Source organism: Acipenser ruthenus, chromosome 36, assembly GCF_902713425.1.
Source record: "Acipenser ruthenus chromosome 36, fAciRut3.2 maternal haplotype, whole genome shotgun sequence".
In the NCBI taxonomy this organism is placed as follows: Eukaryota; Metazoa; Chordata; class Actinopteri; order Acipenseriformes; family Acipenseridae; genus Acipenser; species Acipenser ruthenus.
In genome coordinates, this window is record NC_081224.1 from 7,455,275 (window position 1) to 7,474,767 (window position 19,493).

General features: G+C 39.1%; 1 protein-coding gene across 1 annotated transcript; it reads left to right on the plus strand.

The window, feature by feature from the left end:
• Positions 1-454: 454 nt before the first annotated feature.
• On the plus strand, positions 455-19,250 carry LOC131706573 (CD209 antigen-like protein C). Its single transcript, XM_059007917.1, has 11 exons — positions 455-717; positions 1,310-1,348; positions 6,335-6,436; positions 7,520-7,582; positions 11,235-11,297; positions 12,008-12,070; positions 13,478-13,531; positions 13,629-13,679; positions 14,133-14,284; positions 14,747-14,850; positions 16,604-19,250. Exons 1-11 carry the CDS (start codon positions 627-629, stop codon positions 16,725-16,727), a joined length of 906 nt encoding a protein of 301 aa, XP_058863900.1. The 5' UTR covers positions 455-626; the 3' UTR covers positions 16,728-19,250.
• The last annotated feature ends 243 nt before the right edge of the window (positions 19,251-19,493 follow it).

The following is a 19,493-nucleotide window of genomic DNA, read 5'->3' on the forward strand; positions in this document are numbered from 1 at the left end:
GGCCCTGTCTTAAGTCCCAAAGAAATTGGGAAAGGCACGGTAGTGACTAGGACACCTAAGGTTACCAGACGGTAAGGGAGGCCGTAGTTGTGACCCCCTCAGGGCTAGATAGCTGTTAGGAATAGGCCCCCCACTCATTTCACGAAGTACTGTATGTGTTTTTTTTCTGTTTTAATTGTTTAATAAATCATTGAACTGTATTTTATGGTGGTTGTGTTCCTGTCTGGGCTGGGTGTGGGATTTGAAGTGGTGTGGCTCCCCTACAGAGTGCTTTGCGGACCTGTGTGCAATTTAGGCATATATAAAGAGTTTTCTTTTTTTTTCAACATAATGTTATTTTTTTGTGTGCATGGTTAGAACCCATGCTGGCGTAGTCGGCTACTTTTAAATTATTGCTTCCTGTCGCCTTGTGACACGTACTCTGCAGTTACAGCATCCTTGTGTCATCTTTTTCAGTAGGAGATTTTGACTTGCAGTGGGAAGTTCCCTTATTGTTAGGAAATTAAAATTGCTAACTCGTTTTATTTCTACATTTCCTATTGCTATATGAAGAACTGAATCTAGTAGCGAAACATCAGTCAGACCGTCACGGTTCCGAGTGTTCGGATCACTGCAGGGTCGGCAGCATGGCAGACAGTAACGACTTTGAACATTTTGACTTGCATCAACAAACTGCACAAAGAAAATATCAGGACATGAAAAGAAACTGCGGATCAGGTACATTTCAGTTTCTAGACTTACCTGTCTCCCTGCTTGGGCTTGTGTTTGAAGGGAATGCATTACTGTTAGGTTAGGGTAGTAACAGTGTTCTACACTATGTGAAGCCAAGGTTGATGGAACAAATGATTTCAGTAGCATTTAAAATGACACGTATTTACTAAGGAAGTTGCTACACTTTCAATTGAACTACCATAGGGTATGTGTGCCGAAATTAACTTATTTAGTGCCACCTTCTTATTAGTTTTTCTAGATGGTGCTCTATATAATAAAATATATAGAAATACTAAAAGAAACTTAAGTTCAAAGATAAATGTAAGTTAGAGAGGAAGTCTACCAAAGGATTAATGCCATTGCAAAAAACCTCTGCTGTTTCTTATATCTAATATTAGATTGGAGCAAAATGGATTCCAAAACCAATGCATAGCTGTCATACAGATGTTGTGTGGGAGATACCATATGAAAGCAATGCATAGCTGTCAGACAGACTTTGTGTGTGAGATACCATATGAAATCAATGTGTCGTTTGCAAGTTTCAAAACATAATCTTAATATGTACTTTCTTTGGACTTATATACTTCCGACTTTATAGACATGGAAGAAGAGAAGCCTAAACCTATGAAGACTAAAGGTAAGCTCTTTATTCCCTAAAAAAATGACCTGAAGTTGAGCAAAAAAAGGTGTCTACGTAGGATTCATAACATCAAAAATGTGAAAACTGGCAATAGGCAATTTCCTTTCTGCAAATATACTCAATGCTAGTTCCATTTTTCTTCCGCAGATGGTGCTGGCTATATGACTTCAAGAAGGATTAACAATAGCTTTTGAATAAATAAAAACAAACACATTGCTGTTCGCCTTTCAAAAGCTGTTTTGAAAGTTTAGCACCAGAGAGCCTACTGGTGCTAAATTATCACCCATCCCTCCCTCAATTAGTTTTGAGTGTTTTGTGTTACAGTAAATATATCTACTCCATACCTAATCACACCCATATTTGTAATATTTTGTAAAAAGGAAATCTCTCATCCACGGCAGCCTGTAATATTATTATTATTTTTTTTTTTCCTACAAGAAAAATTATTTGTAAACAAACATGTAAAGTAGGGTATTTTAGATGTGGGTAAATGTAGTTTAATTGTCATTATTATTATTATAATATTATTCCATTCAGAAATAGGGTATTTTATTCCGTAAAAAATAAAAAATGTAATTCACAAAATGCTGAATGGTATTAGAAACAATCGTGCTGTATATTTATATAATCGCTTAACACCAAAATGTCTATAGGATTAAGAAGCCTAAGACGGCAGATCTGAGTAGTCCAGATTGTTGTCTGTTAAGTCTACTATTGCACACATACTTTTTTGACTTGCTGAACAAAGATTTAACTGATAACTGTGTAAAAGTGCGCTGCGACATGTTTGCTACCACTTTCCCACACGACGCGCAAGAACCTTCTCTCCTGTATATGTGGAGGAGTGTGGGCGGGTCATGTGAGCAGTCCAGACCCAATGAGAAACTATCAGCCTCTACGGTTGCTAAGGAATAAAAAAAAAAACAATGACCCTGACCCTAAGCGTTTTACGTGCACGTAACAAACACATTAAATCTCACGGTAGTCCAGTTGAGCGCGGGGGCCCCTAAACAGTGGGGGCCCTCGGCGGCCGCCTCGCTCGCCTTGCCTTAAAGCTGGCCCTGGGCCTGAGAACAGGAGTAAGGGGCGCGTAGGAGCTTCAGCCTAGCGACCATGAGTAGTAAACACAGTTAAAGACAACCACAATTATGATTAAAACACAAATGCTATGTGAAACAGTTGTTAGTAGTAATAATAATAATAATAATAATAATAATAATAATAATAATAATAATAATAATAATAATAATAATAAATTATTAACTTCTGTGTTGTCTGTTGATTTATTTTATATCAATGTACATGCTTACTTCTATTTTAAATGTTTCAAACTCTATTGACAGTTGTTATTTACTATGGTTATTATTATTTTTACCTCCTCACTCTCTTCCGTTCTTTTGCCCCGAACACACCCTGAGTGAGTAAAACGTGCATCTATACAGACGTGCTCAAATTTGTTGGTACCCTTACAGCTCATTGAAATAATGCTTAATTCCTCCTGAAAAGTGATGAAATTAAAAGCTATTTTATCATGTATATTTGCATGCCTTTGGTATGTCATAGAATAAAGCAAAGAAGCTGTGAAAAGAGATGAATTATTGCTTATTCTACAAAGATATTCTAAAATGGCCTGGACACATTTGTTGGTACCCCTTAGAAAAGATAATAAATAATTGGATTATAGTGATATTTCAAACTAATTAGTTTCTTTAATTAGTATCACACATGTCTCCAATCTTGTAATCAGTCATTCAGCCTATTTAAATGAATAAAAGTAGTCACTGTGCTGTTTGGTATCATTGTGTGCACCACACTGAACATGGACCACAGAAAGCAAAGGAGAGAGTTGTCTGAGGAGATCAGAAAGAAAATAATAGACAAGCATGGTAAAGGTAAAGGCTACAAGACCATCTCCAAGCAGCTTGATGTTCCTGTGACAACAGTTGCAAATATTATTAAGAAGTTTAAGGTCCATGGAACTGTAGCCAACCTCCCTGGGCGCGGCCGCAAGAGGAAAATCGACCCCAGATTGAACAGAAGGATAGTGCGAATGGTAGAAAAAGAACCAAGGATAACTGCCAAAGAGATACAAGCTGAACTCCAAGGTAAAGGTACGTCAGTTTCTGATCGCACCATCCGTCGCTTTTTGAGCGAAAGTGGGCTCCATGGAAGAAGACCCAGGAGGACTCCACTTTTGAAAGAAAAACATAAAAAAGCCAGACTGGAATTTGCTAAAATGCATATTGACAAGCCACAATCCTTCTGGGAGAATGTCCTTTGGACAGATGAGTCAAAACTGGAGCTTTTGGCAAGTCACATCAGCTATATGTTCACAGACGAAAAAATGAAGCTTTCAAAGAAAAGAACACCATACCTACAGTGAAACATGGAGGAGGCTCGGTTATGTTTTGGGGCTGCTTTGCTGCGCCTGGCACAGGGTGCCTTGAATCTGTGCAGGGCACAATGAAATCTCAAGACTATCAAGGCATTCTGGAGCGAAACGTACTGCCCAGTGTCAGAAAGCTCTGTCTCAGTCGCAGATCATGGGTCCTCCAACAGGATAATGACCCAAAACACACAACTAAAAGCACCCAAGAATGGATAAGAACAAAACATTGGACTATTCTGAAGTGGCCTTCTATGAGTCCTGATCTGAATCCTATCGAACATCTATGGAAAGAGCTGAAACTTGCAGTCTGGAGAAGGCACCCATCCAACCTGAGACAGCTGGAGCAGTTTGCTCAGGAAGAGTGGGTCAAACTACCTGTTAACAGGTGCAGAAGTCTCATTGAGAGCTACAGAAAACGTTTGATTGCAGTGATTGCCTCTAAAGGTTGTGCAACAAAATATTAGGTTAAGGGTCCCATCAATTTTGTCCATGTCATTTTCATTTGTTTTATTATTTACAATATTATGTTGAATAAAAAAATCAAAAGCAAAGTCTGATTTCTATTAAATATGGAATAAACAATGGTGGATGCCAATTACTTTTGTCAGTTTCAAGTTATTTCAGAGAAAATTGTGCATTCTTCGTTTTTTGTGGAGGGGTACCAACAAATTTGAGCACGTCTGTATATACTGTTGTGCCGGGATTCAATTACTAATTAATTATTCACTTGAATCCCAGCACGTGAACTAATTCTGTGCAACCCCGTGCTCACATATTAAATACTTTAAATGCACGTGAAGTGAAATGCAATTATACATTTTAAACAGTCGTGCTCATTACCCGCATTATATCCTGTGTACCAACTACAATACACCAACATTAACACACAGTGACAGGGTGGCTGGGCGGTGACGTCAAGGCAGAAGCAGGAACGTAAACACACTGACACCAAGTACAGCGGATTCAAAATAATAAAGACACGGCGGCGCCGTTTATTTAAATAATGCAAAAATAAAATAAAAGGTTTAAACAGAAAACACTTGCTCACAGAGCAAAATAAAAGTTCAAACAAAACCAAAATCTCAAACACAAAATAATACAACACAGGTCAGACTGGGCAACTGCTGTCACTGTTCCTGTGTTACTGTTTAATTTTTAAGTTCCGTTTTCTCTCTCCTTGTTCTCTCCGCTCTCACTCCTAATACACCCACCCGGAACATGGAGAGCTGCAGGCTTTTTATACCGTGGCCGAGGGGTTTAACTAGCTGGCAATTATTCTCTTACCCCTCAGCCACAATCTGCACGGGTAGAATTATTATGCGTGACAGCCAGCTAATTCAATAATCACTAGCTGACAGTCACGCATTCTCACAAGGTATTTTAAAAATTAAACAAAAACACACGGCGCTTCGCCGTCAATACAAATACACTAATAAATCATAAAACAAAACAAATACAAAATACACTGCACAGGGGCGGAGGGGGAAACCCCGTTCTAAAAATAAATAAACAATAACTGTACAGGGCTCCTCGCCCTGTTACACACACACATACAACATAAAACACAAAAATACACACAGGGGCGGGCACATTGCCACATATACTCCCCCTTGTGCGCAGCACACATGGCCTCAACGGCCACCTCCCCCCTTAAAAGCCCAAAAGTCCAGCACAAAGTCCCAGGCCAAGAACAGGGACTTTAAAGGGTTCATAGACGGCAATGTTACCAGTAGCCCGGCTGCTACTGGCAATGCTGTCAGCAGACGTGCTGTCAGCAGACGTGCTGACAGCGGTGCGAGTTTCTAACTTACATAGAAAATATTGCAGTGTACGCATGACTGCAAGTAAAGCACATAGCCTACCTGATACATTTATTTCTGTTGGTATGAGTCAGGCTTTCTTTTCTTTGCAAAAAGCAATTAAAGGCTTCAAATTCAGAATGTGTATTATTGTAATCTTGTGTTTTGAACCACTGGAGTCCATCAGTATTTTCCAGCCGTTTATATGAGTTTATATGCCCTGTTTTTATTGTGTCTTTTTGGATCATGTAAGTCACACTGACCGAGTGTCACACTAAATTGGTTATTATTGGGGGACATATGTTGTCCGGCAGATCCCAATGTCTGTATTAGTGAGGGACTCCTGTGTATACCACAGCAGCAAATGTGCCTGCATGTCATCATACAACATTTTTGATTGAATCTTGGATTTGTGAAAACAAACAGTGGGCGACCATATCAATTGGATATTTCTCATATACACAGATATTACTGTTTTTTATGAAGTGGTTTAAAAAAAGACCAGTGGGGTGTGTAACACTAAACTCTATCTCTATTAACCTTTGATTCTGTGCAGAGATTTTCTGATGGTCATTTCTAAAACCATCTCACTTAAAAAACTAAGGACCTAAAAAACTGGTATTTGTTACATGCAATATGTTCAAATGACAACAACCTTCTATATATATTGTTAAAATACTTAAATTTGACAGAAATATTTCAGCACACAATAGAAATTTTCCATTTAATGTGCGTCCCGGGCTCAGCTAATGTTACGCTCCCAAGTCCACTTACATTTGTATTTTGTTTTTCCAGATCGTAATGTCTGTGGTAGCAAATCCATTGTTGTTCTCTACATTCTGTTGGTGGCTACCTCGATGGTGTGGATGATCCTGCTCTCCAAGGCATTTGCAAAACGTAAGTCTTAAATTGAACAAGAACAGATTTCCAATAGGAAAAATAAATGCCAAATACAATAATACACAATTGGGAATGCCCACCTCCCCATTATTTATTTTGAATCAGTTAGTTTTCTCTATCCTAGCGGGATGTTGTCTGAACACTGCAACCCGCATAAAGATTAAAACCACTGAAGGCCAGCCGCTGTTCTCACAGTCAAGCCAACCCGCTGATCCTACCGAAAAGAAAGTCTAGACTCGTCAGGCACCAGAACAGCAGGAGTCGCTGAAGCACAATGAAGTGAATCAACACAAGCCGATTTCCTCCCTTACTGCAGGGCAGCTCTCCTTGTGGCTCCCCAGCCAAGACGGGCAACTCAGTAGGAACAGGATTCAAACCACGGGTGCATGACTCAGGCTGCACTCCAAGCGGTCGTGCATTTACAAGGTCCCTTGGTTAGCTATCCTAGTGATAAATATAAATATGTACAGTAGGCCTATACAGTATTCAGTACAGTAGTCAAATCAAATTAATACTGGTGTACTTTTTACTTTTTCCTATAGGTTTACCGCTACCACAAATTAAACCATGCTGCTGCATTGTACACATTACTGTACAATGCAAAAATAATTAAAGATTATTTTAAATTGAATACATTATTTTAGCACATTTCTTTTCTACTGTAGCCTACTTAGTACACAATTAACACAAAATAGATCATGGTGCTACATTGACACGTTATGATACAGTATCTTACATACACTGCACAGAAAGAAATCATTTTTAAACTTACATGTCAAATGTTAGTGTACACATGGCTGCAAGTAAAACACACAGCCTACCTGCTACTTTTTAATAAGAGAGAACATTTTAAAGCTGTAGTTAATGCTTGCTAATCTTTTAACAGCTGGGGTGATTTAATTAAACAATGTAGGTCTTCAAAAACATCCTTCATTACCACTGACTGATAGAATCTGCTGGCAAACCCTTTAAACATTGAGGAACCAATGGCTGTGTTTCCAAGGCAACGTGCTCTAGACACTGTATACAGGGAGCCTCTATGTGGGGACAGTTTCCTCTGAAGTGTTTTTTCTTTTTCAGATTTGGAAATCTCTGCTGAAATCGAGAACCTGAGAAACTCGAGGACAATTTTGAAAGGAAATGGTACGAGTTTCTCTCTCAAGCTAAAAGCTCGGTCAACTCTCAATCAAGGAGATATTGATATACTTGGCTGTTATATAAGGTTGCTCAGATTTTCCTCTCCTTCCCCACCTCTGACTCCACCATCTCCTCCCGTATCTCTACCTGTCTGTCTGCTATTTCCTCCTGGATGCACTCGCATCACCTCAAACTCAACCTCTCTAAATCTGACCTCCTTTTCTTTCCCTCCTCCTCCCCCTCCTCTGATCTCTCTATCTCTGTTCCTCTGGAATCTACCACACTCTCTCCCTCTTCCTCAGCTAAGAACCTTGGAGTCACCCTGGACCCCTGCCTCTCTTATTCCCAGCACATCTCCACTCTGGCACGCACTTGCAGATTCTTCCTGAGCAACATCCGAAGAATCCGACCCTTCCTCACCAACTATGCTACCCAGCTCCTGGTCCAGGCCCTGGTACTCTCCCGCCTAGACTACTGCAACTCCCTCCTGGCTGGCCTCCCTGCGTCCGCCACCCGTCCGCTCCAGCTCATCCAGAACTCTGCTGCTCGCCTGGTGTTCTCTCTACCTCGCTTCGCCCACGCTACTCCACTACTCCGCTCGCTCCACTGGCTCCCGATCACCGCTCGCATCCAGTTCAAGACTCTTGTACTAGCCTACAGATGCCTTGATCAGACTGCACCCAGCTACCTCCAGACCCTCATCTCTCCCTACACCCCCACTCGACCTCTCCGCTCCGCCTGCACTAGAAGACTGGCTCTACCTCCGCTACGCTCCCCTGCCTCCCGAGCCCGCTCCTTCTCCACCCTTGCTCCGCAGTGGTGGAACGACCTTCCTACAGATGTCAGGACTGCCCAGTCCCTGACCACATTCCGGCGCCTCCTTAAGACTCACCTCTTCAAACAGCACCTGTAGAACTCCTCTGTTGTATCCTGGGACACTATCACCCTTCATTTAAATATGCTTTATTTTGCTCTTATCTGCCCCTATTTTACTGCATTTAATCCTGTACCTCAGAATATTGTAATCTGCCAAGTGTTTAATCTGTAGTATTTTGTACTTAATCATATCCTGATGTAACTATCACTACTTAATCATATCCTGATGTAACTTTCACTATTATCTGCTGTATTATTGAATTGTGGTTTGTCACACTTGAGAATTATTGTATTTCTTGTTCTTATTGTATGACTTATATTGTAACACTTGAATGTATTTGTATTTGCTTGCGATTGTAAGTCGCCCTGGATAAGGGCGTCTGCTAAGAAATAAATAATAATAAGGCCCTAGAAGGCTTGGTTTCTGTTCCACTAGTAGGAAGTGATAATGATGCATTAAAATGGCTTAATGTGCATTTGCTATTATCTGATGGGACGTTATGTCATGATCTTGAGATGAGGGAAAGAAAAATGCAAAGTACTTTTTTTGTTGTTCCCAGATAGATCTGATAGAGTTTAAAGATCTACTTCAGATAGCTCTGCATAATGAGATGCAAATTAAGGTTGGTTTGCACTCCTCCTTAACTTTTGGGCTGAAATGACGTGAATAAAAACAAAAATGTTTACAGCTCATTTTATGCCAGTTATATATATATATATATATAATATATATATATATATATATTTTAGCTCAAAGAGCCAGCTATATATATATATATATATATATATATATATATATATATATATATATATATATGTGCGTGTGTGTGTGTGTGTGTGTGTGTTCTGCGATACCTCATTTAGGGAGTATCGATACGATACCATACACAGCATAATGATATTCAATATTATCGCGATACTTTGGATCTTATGTCCATTACATGTTAAATGGCTGCCAAATTCCTTTTTTTTTTGCAAGTGCAAAGTGCATAAGAGGCTAATACACAGTTAATAATGCTACAGCATGGAGGAATGCTTGCTGTTTAAATTTTATATATATATATATATATATATATATATATATATATATCTATATATATATATATATATATATACACACACACATATATATATATATATATATATATATATATATATACACACACTGCTGAAAACAAGTTCCAGTGTATTCAAAAGGTCATTGTCACCGACTATAAAATTCAAATAAAACTGGTAAGAAAGAGCCACACTTGGTGTAAGCGACACCATTATTTTTTATTTTTTATTTCTTACATATAAAAAGAGAACGCTGGCGTTTCGGTCAGCTTCAAATACTCCAATTAGAAGGAATCTCTTAATTCTTATATATAACAAAATTACACAGAGATACTTATCTTGAAGCAGACTTTTTATAACTAGGCCAGATGTTTTACATACAGGGGTATCTTAGAAGTGCCCTAAAAATGTGAGCAAGGAATGAAAAAACGAAGCACTGTTGTGAAAGCTGATTCACACGGTACTTCAAGAAATGGATCAATAAACAACCAAATGAGCAGGATGGGTCAAATGGACCCCCTCTTGTTTGTAACATTTCCATGTTCTTAAAAAGTCACTACAACACAACACCTCCATGAGTCTATACTATTCAAATATTTTAGGAAGTAAAACAGTTAAACACAGAGTATAACGCTAAACTAGACTAGCCTGATTGATTCATGTACACTGGATAACATTTCTTTTTAAATGATTGATTCATGTACACTGGATAACATTTCTTTTTAAATGAACACAGTAATGTGTTGCATTAGGGAATACACCCAAACGTTGCATTCCTTCATTTTAACACTGCGTTCGTTTTACAATTTTAGTGTTAGATATTTTGAAATCTACAACTTACAAATAATTTAATAATAAAATAATAAAAAAAAACTATTTCTGTCATACTGCATTACTAAAAACGCTGCTAACATACGCAATTAAATAGTGACAATTTTAAAGTTAAGCATTAGATTTAAATGCTACATTTCCAAACGTAACTTTCCTGTTTTATGGGTTATCTTTGCTGTGACTTTTTATAGCCTAAGTAATATGCACTTTAATTCACTTAAACTAAAAGAATGATCGGGGCGGCGAGCTCAAAGATATTTCAATAAATTGGTGGCATTTCCTCCGTTTGTTTTTCACTTCTTTAAAACATGTTCGATATTTTGACTGTCCACGTTGAACCAGATTGCCGTTGTCATCTGGCCTAAATCCAAATATATATATATCTATATATATATAGATATATATATATACTAGTGATTCATCCAATATATTGTTCAAACTGTAAACAACTTCTCAGTCTAACTCAAGTTTCTGTCCCTCCCTTTTGATACAGTATCTGAACTGAAGAAAAGCTGCGCTGGCACATTATAACACAGAAATCTTATTCTGCATTTGTTTTATAACTAAATAAATATTAGACCTATTACATGGTTATATTTCCAAATGCATTTACTTTTTTTGCTGCGAGAGGAGCTGCGGCTTTCTCCTGGAGACAAGACGCTTCAGCTTCGCTTCAGCCCTGCTCCGGCAGCCGAACCTGGGGTGACCATTCCCTCTTCCCCTCTCCTTCTCGCATTGTGTTTGCTTGTCTGTCGCTTCGAACTGAACTCCCGACCGCCGTCTAGCATGCTTCAGATACTGTCTTGTCCATAATCAGAATCGGCATGTTTTTATCAGAATTTAATGTGTTTATCAGATTCTGCATGTCTTTATCAGAATTGAATATGTTTTTCAGATTCTGCAATATTTGCCGAACTACAGGAGCTGCGGAATACACTGATCAGCCTGAAAGCAAGCGGTATGCAGCCCCTTCACACAGAGGGGCACTAGAATCCGTTAGAGTTCATCACTCCTTTAATGATATATTCTGTTTATCCAGTAGGCCACTTATTAGTCGAATGGCTTGATGGATTGTGCTGTGTAGAAATACTTGAAAAAAGAAAAGGAAGGGAAAGAGGGGGCTTAATTGAAGTTTATGATATACATGTCTCAGTGATACTTTGATATGAATGACTGTGAGCCTCGTTATGCATCCTCTCTCAATACTGTATACTGTATATCTCTATCTACACTGACATCACAGTTCTGTCGCAAGAAAGGGAAAGCCTGTTATAGACTATAGTGGATGAGTGGATAGACACTAGATAGAGTGGAATCTATTTCAGTCAGGAAACTCATGCGATTTATTAAAACCTAGACTAGACAACATGTCTACATTATACATATTTTACACTACATTCTTTGGCCTTTGACCTCGCCTTTCAAGATACCCCTTCACATAAATTAGCTTGCAGATAAGTGGAGAGGCTGACCGTAGGTAAGCCATGGTCAAGGGGGGTAGGATAGCAACACCCCACTGAAAATCACTTGGTCCTTCAAGGGTTAAACAAGCAGGTCTAGTGCTATAGAAGGTTCTTGGTAAGTTCTGTGCTCATTGGAAAAGTGGTTGTCATGATGTATAAAAAAACCCCTCCAAAAGCGATTTGACTGATATGTGTTCCTTTTCAGATACTAAACGGCCTTCAGATCTCCAGGCAATACAAAAGGATGTTTCTAGCCTCAAAACAGCAGGTGCGTGTTCTCATTAAAACACTGTCCTTAATATAGAGAGTATCCAAAGAGTTACTACAATGCATCACATATAACACTAAAATTACATATAGAACGATAATGATACGGGTCTTAGCAAGTTTTGTGATAACGGGACCAGTAGTTCTCTAGATATATGAAGAAGTGTGACATGGGTACATACTGTACAGTATCAGATGAGAACAGCATCTCCACCACATCGCTGATCACTGAGGTTCACTGATTGTTATTCCTTTACAGAGACTAAGCAGTCTTCAGATCTCCAGGCATTACAGCAGGAAGTGTCTAGCCTCAAAACAGAAGGCAAGTGTTCTTATTATAGATGATACCCATGTGGGTTAGTACTAGGACTGTGCAAGTACTCACATTGTCAGAGCAATTCCCTTGAACAGGTTTTTTTGTCCACAGGTATTAAATGAAACCAAAAAAGCTGCCTTTCCCTCGCCTATACAATTGATTACCAATCAGTGGCAATTAAATTCCAGATTGGGTGATTTAAAAGACACTTAGAAGCAAATATTCCCTTTACTCGGGTGCTGACATGTTTTACTACAGTACTGCCAGCGACAATACAGTACAGTCATTTATCCAATCTTTGATCAACCGTACTGTCTAATCAACTGAATGCACCTGTACTCACATGATTACTTGTAGTGTATTACGCACACAGCTTCTGCTGCTAAAACGGGTACAAGACTTAGTTGCCAAAAAAAGGACCAGCAGACTGAGGCAAATGAAAGTTACAGAATTATTCAGACCACCAAAAGCTTAGATGAAGCATTGTGTGTTTCAAATTGTTGCAGTTAAGCAAATTAAGACAGCCTCTTGGTTCTTGATTTTGGTTTTATTTCATCAGTGAGGTCTGGGGATCCTGTCTGTGTTACTGAGCAGCTGTGGCAGGGCAGTAGGAGAGAGCCCTGTATATAATTAGAGGAGGCAGGGCAAAACCCGACTCTGTTTAACTTTATTACAAATAAACTTCTAGAAAATCTGTGAACTATAAAACTAACATTAAACAACATAATAAAAAAACATATATCCACAATATATATTTCTATTATGTTGCAATCACATGTTAATAAGCAGCAATCACATGTTAATAAGCAGCAATCGCATGTTAATAAACAGCAATCGCACGTTAATAAACAGCAATCACATGTTAATAAACAGCAATCACATGTTAATAAACAGCAATCACATGTTAATAAACAGCAATCACATGTTAATAAACAGCTTTCTTTTTTCACAAAATGACTGGCAGTAGATTTATTTTTCTTTACACACTTGCTGTTAAGAAACTGTGCATCTGGCCAACTCAACATCCTGCCAAATTAATATTCAAAATGAGTTTACAGGCAAAGAACCGCTGTTTGTTTTTTATTTTTTCAGTCACTGAAGAAATACAAAACCTGAGAGTGGAGCAAACCCTCCTGAAGGAAAAAGGTACAATTGACTTACAAATGCAAAAGAAGTTCTCTGGTGAGAGCAGTTTAGAGACTTTATTCCAATAACTCCAGTTTACACATGTGTGTCTTTTCAGATTCTAAGATTACGACAAATGTTACAAACTTGGAAAAATATGTTTCTAAAGGTAAGTGATAAAGAGACAGGGCCGCCAATGTGTGTGTGTATGTGTGTATATATTGATGTCATCTTACCTGCAGTAGTTCTTAGTTGTCATGTTCCTTCCTTTTTGTTAAGTTTGTGTTTCTATGTTAAGGTGCTTTGACTATGAATTCAGGAGCTGCTCTTCAATTCTAGTTGCCTTCCATAGACAACTATAGAAATCTTTATAATGTAAAGCACCAGCACCATTGTGCCCAGCGGTGTAATACCAGCCAAACTGAATAATGAAGCAGAACACTAGATGGCACTGACTCTTATCAAGAGAGACATTCTTTGGCTGATCTTGCATGTGTTACCTTTATCTATGGCAGGCAATTAGAATGAAAGAGCAGCTCCGGAACTCAAGAGAAAGAACCTTAACACAGACTTGACAATAAATTAATACATGAATCACATTCCTACTCCTTTTTGTTTTCAGTGTGCATCATCAAGACCTGCCCTTGTGAATGGACCTTGTTTAGTGGGAAATGTTACTACTTTTCCAATGAGAACAGAGACTGGAAGAAAGCAAGAGAATTCTGTCAATCCCAAGACTCGGACCTTACAGTGATCAACAGTGATGAAGAGCTGGTAAGAGACATCCCCTCATCCTCTTCATCACTAATTATAATGAGTAAAACATCAGCCAATGTCTAAACAAGCAGGGAATCCCTTTGACTCTTGACCCATTCATAATGAAAATAACTATCTAGATATAGTTTCATAATCCCTAATTTATGTCAGGTGCAAATAAAGTGCTCACCAGGCTCCTGGCCAGCAGGGTTCACTGTAGCTCAGCAGGGCGACTCAGTCCCTGCCCATTTAGCTTCCCTAACCCATGGGAGTGCCAGAGTCACCGCCCTGACTGTATGAACCACCCTGTACACAACATGACCATGCCTTTACCAGGGGTTCTCAGTACTCAGCAACCCCTATATTTGGAATAGATTAATGTTTTCAATAGAGTTCCAATTGAGGTATTTTTAATTTATGCTTCATTATTAAAAATAATTCCATTGTTCACCAACTTTTTTTCCTCAATCGTGTTTTCAGAACTATTTAAAGGGCAAAGTTCGAGTGGTTCACTTGGTTGGAATGAGCGATTTGGAGACAGAAGGGGTCTGGAAGTGGTTGGATGGGAGTTTAGTGGATGGGAGGTAAGCACTTGAGAAACGGTGTCCTAACATTACAAGAGAAAGATGGCATAAGGGATAAGTGCATGCCACATAATAAGACAGTGATTCTATCAAGGGGTTTTGGTGACACAGGAATACACACAAGAGTGACGCTTGAGTGCTTTGCTCATGTCACCAGAGCCATGACATTTTCATAAAGCTGTAATCAAAGGAATTTCTTGAGATGCAGTGTGACTCACTGTGGCAAAGTGGTAATGACGTGCAGGTGAGTGCAGTGCAGAAGAATCACACAGACAACGTTGGTACAGGTGCAAGGGTGTTTATTTAATTTAATAAATGTCCAGAGCCTTAAGGCAAAACCTGCAAATAATAATAGTGCTGGAAGTGATACAGCGGCGTGTATCACTTCTATTTGTAAATCCTACGGGTTTGACCCGCAACCCCAAAGTCCCATCCAGACACCCACACTAAACACAAACACAAAGACAGTGCGTGATTAAAGTGCTAAAGGTGCAAACAAAAGACAGTTCCTGTAGTGAAAAGGTGCGTGGTGAAGTCCGGGTTTTTCGCTGGCCAGCGGCTGCAGCTCCGGATCGTGCTCAGTAATCTTTGTGAGAAACGACACACAAGACAAACAGTGTAAATACACAGACAAGCAATCACTCACGGTTTTTAGCACAAACAAGACGGGCTCCTTCTAGGTTATTTGGTTTAACCATCTGCAAAGGAACAGATCACTCAAGCCATGCCCCCTATTTATACCCTCGCCCATGACCCCGAGGTTAACGAGCGCATCCGCTCCTCCAGTCCTCGGATGCCACGCCGCTTACCGTCTGGGTCACTGAGCTCGGGTGCCATGGCTCCGCCCCCTTCCGAACTAACCGACTTCCATCTACCCTACGGAATAAATTGTCGTGCCATTTCATTAAGGGTACTCTGTTCCTCGTATACCGTGCTCTCACAGGTCGAGAGGGAGATCTAACACTAAGACTCATTCGATCTCTGTCACACTCACTCAGAAGTGCTCAAAACAAACACACACACAAATATCAAGATTACTACATAAATTTGTTTAGTGTTTTACAAATCAGAAACTTTTGCATTTATTTACAATCTAGGTAATTAAAGCCTTTGTAGTGGTGGGCTCAGGCTTTATGACTGGTACTGTATTTATCCAAACAAAAGCAAAACATTTGAAATGTTTACCATTTATAACCCGAACTCACAGAAGCTTCACTCATTGGCTTTTCCTATGAATGACGTGTTATCCTTCATGTATCTGCAAAGAACGATCTATGCATTCTTTACTCGTTTCATATACAATAGCATTTAAAAAATCTAATTCACCTTTACCATAATGTGCGTGTAAATAAAATAAATAATCCATTAGATGTGTGAATTACTAAATTACGAATAATAAAATCACTTGGTAAGTCAAAAGAGCTATAAAAAAATATAATTGAAGTATCTGCAAAGTACCTGATTGTTGCATTGTCTTCACTACCTTAATGTGTGCATGTTTCATATAGGGGAGCCTGTGAGATCTAAAAAATGCTGGCAATGCATAATAGGTCAAATGTACTGGAATGATTTTGTTACTCTGTAGACTGTAATCTGCAAGGTGATTGGGCACCTGGGCCTAGACTGACCTCAGTGTACACAGATTTGTGACTCTGTATTATTAGAAAATTAAGTTGTGTGTTACAATCTAAGGGCTGCATTGTTTAAATAGGGGACCTTGCAGCCAATAAAGGACTTTTGTTCTACTGTTTAGAATGTGGAATCCTGGGGAACCAAACAATCAAGGAAAAGAAGACTGTGGTGAGATGAGCAACGGCAAGCTGAATGACATCCCTTGCAACCTAAAACAACGATGGATCTGTGAAAAAACACTTTAACAACAAACATATTCAGAATACTTGAGTATAAAATAGTTTAACTACAAATCTGATGAAGCTCTAACCAACAGCTTGCAATCTTATATATACATATATATATTGAACTGCTTTTATAAAAACAGGAATTAAAAATATGGAAAAATAGCATCAGGTGTTACATCTATGATCTAAAATTGGAAAATGATTCAGTACCATCAGCCAATCAGCTTCCAGCTCTAGCGGGCTTCTAATAGATAGTAGATGCCTGTTGGAACGTTGCAGCACCAACTATGAATCAAACTTCAAATCAATCTGCGCAAGTGCCAGATTTTTCATTCTGACATGCTGATGAAAGCAGCCAGTCCTGTAACGCAGCTTGTCAGCTCCATTCAGATATCTGGCACAGTCCAGATGAACTATAAGCAGCTCTGACAAGTAAAACATAATTTGTGAATAACACTTTTTTTTATTATTATTATGCATGTGATCCTTTATGCAAAGTTTGCGTGATTATTTTGCTATATATTTGCTTAACGGAAGGGCACCCAACGAATCACTACAAGTTCAAGTGTTTTAAAGTGTTTTTTTTTTAGGGCTCCCGAGTGACGCATCCAGTAAAAGCACTCGCTAGAGCAAGATGCGCTCTATAGCCTGGACGTCTCCGGTTCGAGTCCAGGCTATTCCACAGCCGACCGTGGACGGGAGCTCCCAGGGGGTGGTGCTCAATTGGCCGAGCGTCGTCCGAGGGGAGGGAGGGTTAGGTCGGCCAGGATGTCCTCGGCTCACCGCGCACCAGCGACCCCTGTAGTCTGGCCGGGTGCCTGCGGGCTTGCCTGTAAGCTGCCCAGAGCTGCGTTGTCTTCCGACGCTGTAGCTCTGAGGCGGCTGCACGGCGAGTCTGCAGAGTGTAAAGAAGCGGGCGGCTGACGGCACACATTTCAGAGGACAGTGTGTGTTCATCTTCGCCCCTCCCGAGTCTGCGCAGGGGTGGTAGTGGTGAGCTGAGCCTAAAAATAATTGAGCATTTCAAATTGGGGAGAAAACAATAAAAAAAATAATAATAAAAAACTAATTGGCAACGACGAAATAAAAAAAAAAAAAAAAGTTTTTTTTAAAGAAAATGATGAAAAATATGTTTTCTAATATCGATAGTGCCCTCTCGATGAAGGCTCTACCGTGTGATAGTTGACCTTGACTTTCGTTAGCGCCCTCGCCTTCAGTTCGTGACGCATAACTCCAGAACCGATCAGTACTACATGGTAGAGCCTTCATCGACAGTATCACTTATAATGAATTGATTTGTCAACAAGACAGTAGTAGATTGCTAAAAACACTTCAGATTTCCAGCACCTCTCTGTGTGAATGTGTGTCACGATGTCTACTCCTGGAGCAAATCCTAGGCATGGAGATACTTGACACACTGTTTCATATACTTGATACACTGGTTCATGTACTTGATACAGTGTTTCATATACTTGATACACTGTTTCATATACTTGATACACTGTTTCACATACTTGCCACATACACTGCCTGGCCATTTTATTAGGACTTTACCCCTTTGGCATCGCCCTGACAATGGCTACAGACATGACAGAAACTTCAGGCATCTTCTATGGCCAGCACAATATAGCTGAGCATGTTTGGGATGAACTTGAATGACACATTCTCCATCATGATCCTCTGCCCAACTCTGTACCAATTGTGTGAAATATTAATGACGGAATGGATTAACATCCCACTAGACACCTTCCAGCACCTTGTGGCGTCTATGCCATGTCATTTCAAGTGGGTATAGGTCCTAATAAAGTGGCCAGGCAGTGTACATGCTTATTGTTATGTGTTTCTGCATTTAGAAGAAGTTTCATTTTGTAAAGTATTGAACCAAACCTCACGATTCAGCTTCAATTTCAGATTCATGCAAAGCATTTCCAAACACTGTTGTAAAGTCACACAGGTGTAAATGTAATGGAAGAACAGTCTTTAATTTTTCTCCAATCCACAAAAAAAGACAAATACATTTAAATTTTCATTTTTAGTGTTTACTATAAACTGTTGGAAAAACTATAGTTTACAAAATTACCTGGGTTTTAGATTGAGATAGTATTTGGGTTTTAGAGTTAGTTAAGTTAGTTGGGTTTAGTATTGATTATTGGAGCAGGAAAGACAGATGGTAAGGAGAATGCTTTGAAGTGCACCATACAGCAATTTAAAGGGGACCCTGTGTTTTCTCAGAGGTAACATTTTGGACCTAAAACCTTCAAAAGACTGACAATCTCTTTCCTTTACTTAATTTTATGATGTTATAACTTTGTGAGTAAAACAAAGAAGCATTGATGTTACATTCACTTCAGCTAATAAAAGGAAGGTGGTCAATGACCTGATTGGTTGATACAAATATGCATCACTATGTAATTGTCTTTTTTGATAGGTTAAGAAAAACGGGGTAATGTCATAAGGGAAGCCTATATTAATTCAAACATTGTATTGTCTTGTTGACTCTATTATAACTTGTGCTTAAGGAAAATAAAGTTCCCAGCTGCTCTGCTGTGTCTAATATAATATCTTTGTTGAAATCTACAACAGAGTTTGGAATCACAATAATTTTATACTCCCGGATGAAAAAAAGAACATTAGGAAACATTTTAATTTCTTGTTGAAGTCCACATAAACAGACAACAAAAATGACATACAATCAATGTCTTTTGATTATCTATATAAATTCTGCTGCTTCTTCTTCTAATTGTGATTGGATATTTAAACACACACGAGTCCACGAGTTTACCT

Bases quoted from the DNA above. Each gene is read 5' to 3' on its own strand.
- LOC131706573 (XM_059007917.1), top strand. From the start codon at position 627: ATGGCAGACAGTAACGACTTTGAACATTTTGACTTGCATCAACAAACT. The intron at 12,071-13,477 runs GTGCGTGTTCTC...TTATTTTTTCAG, and splicing joins TTCTAGCCTCAAAACAGCAG to TCACTGAAGAAATACAAAAC. The intron at 14,851-16,603 runs GTAAGCACTTGA...TCTACTGTTTAG, and splicing joins GGGAGTTTAGTGGATGGGAG to AATGTGGAATCCTGGGGAAC.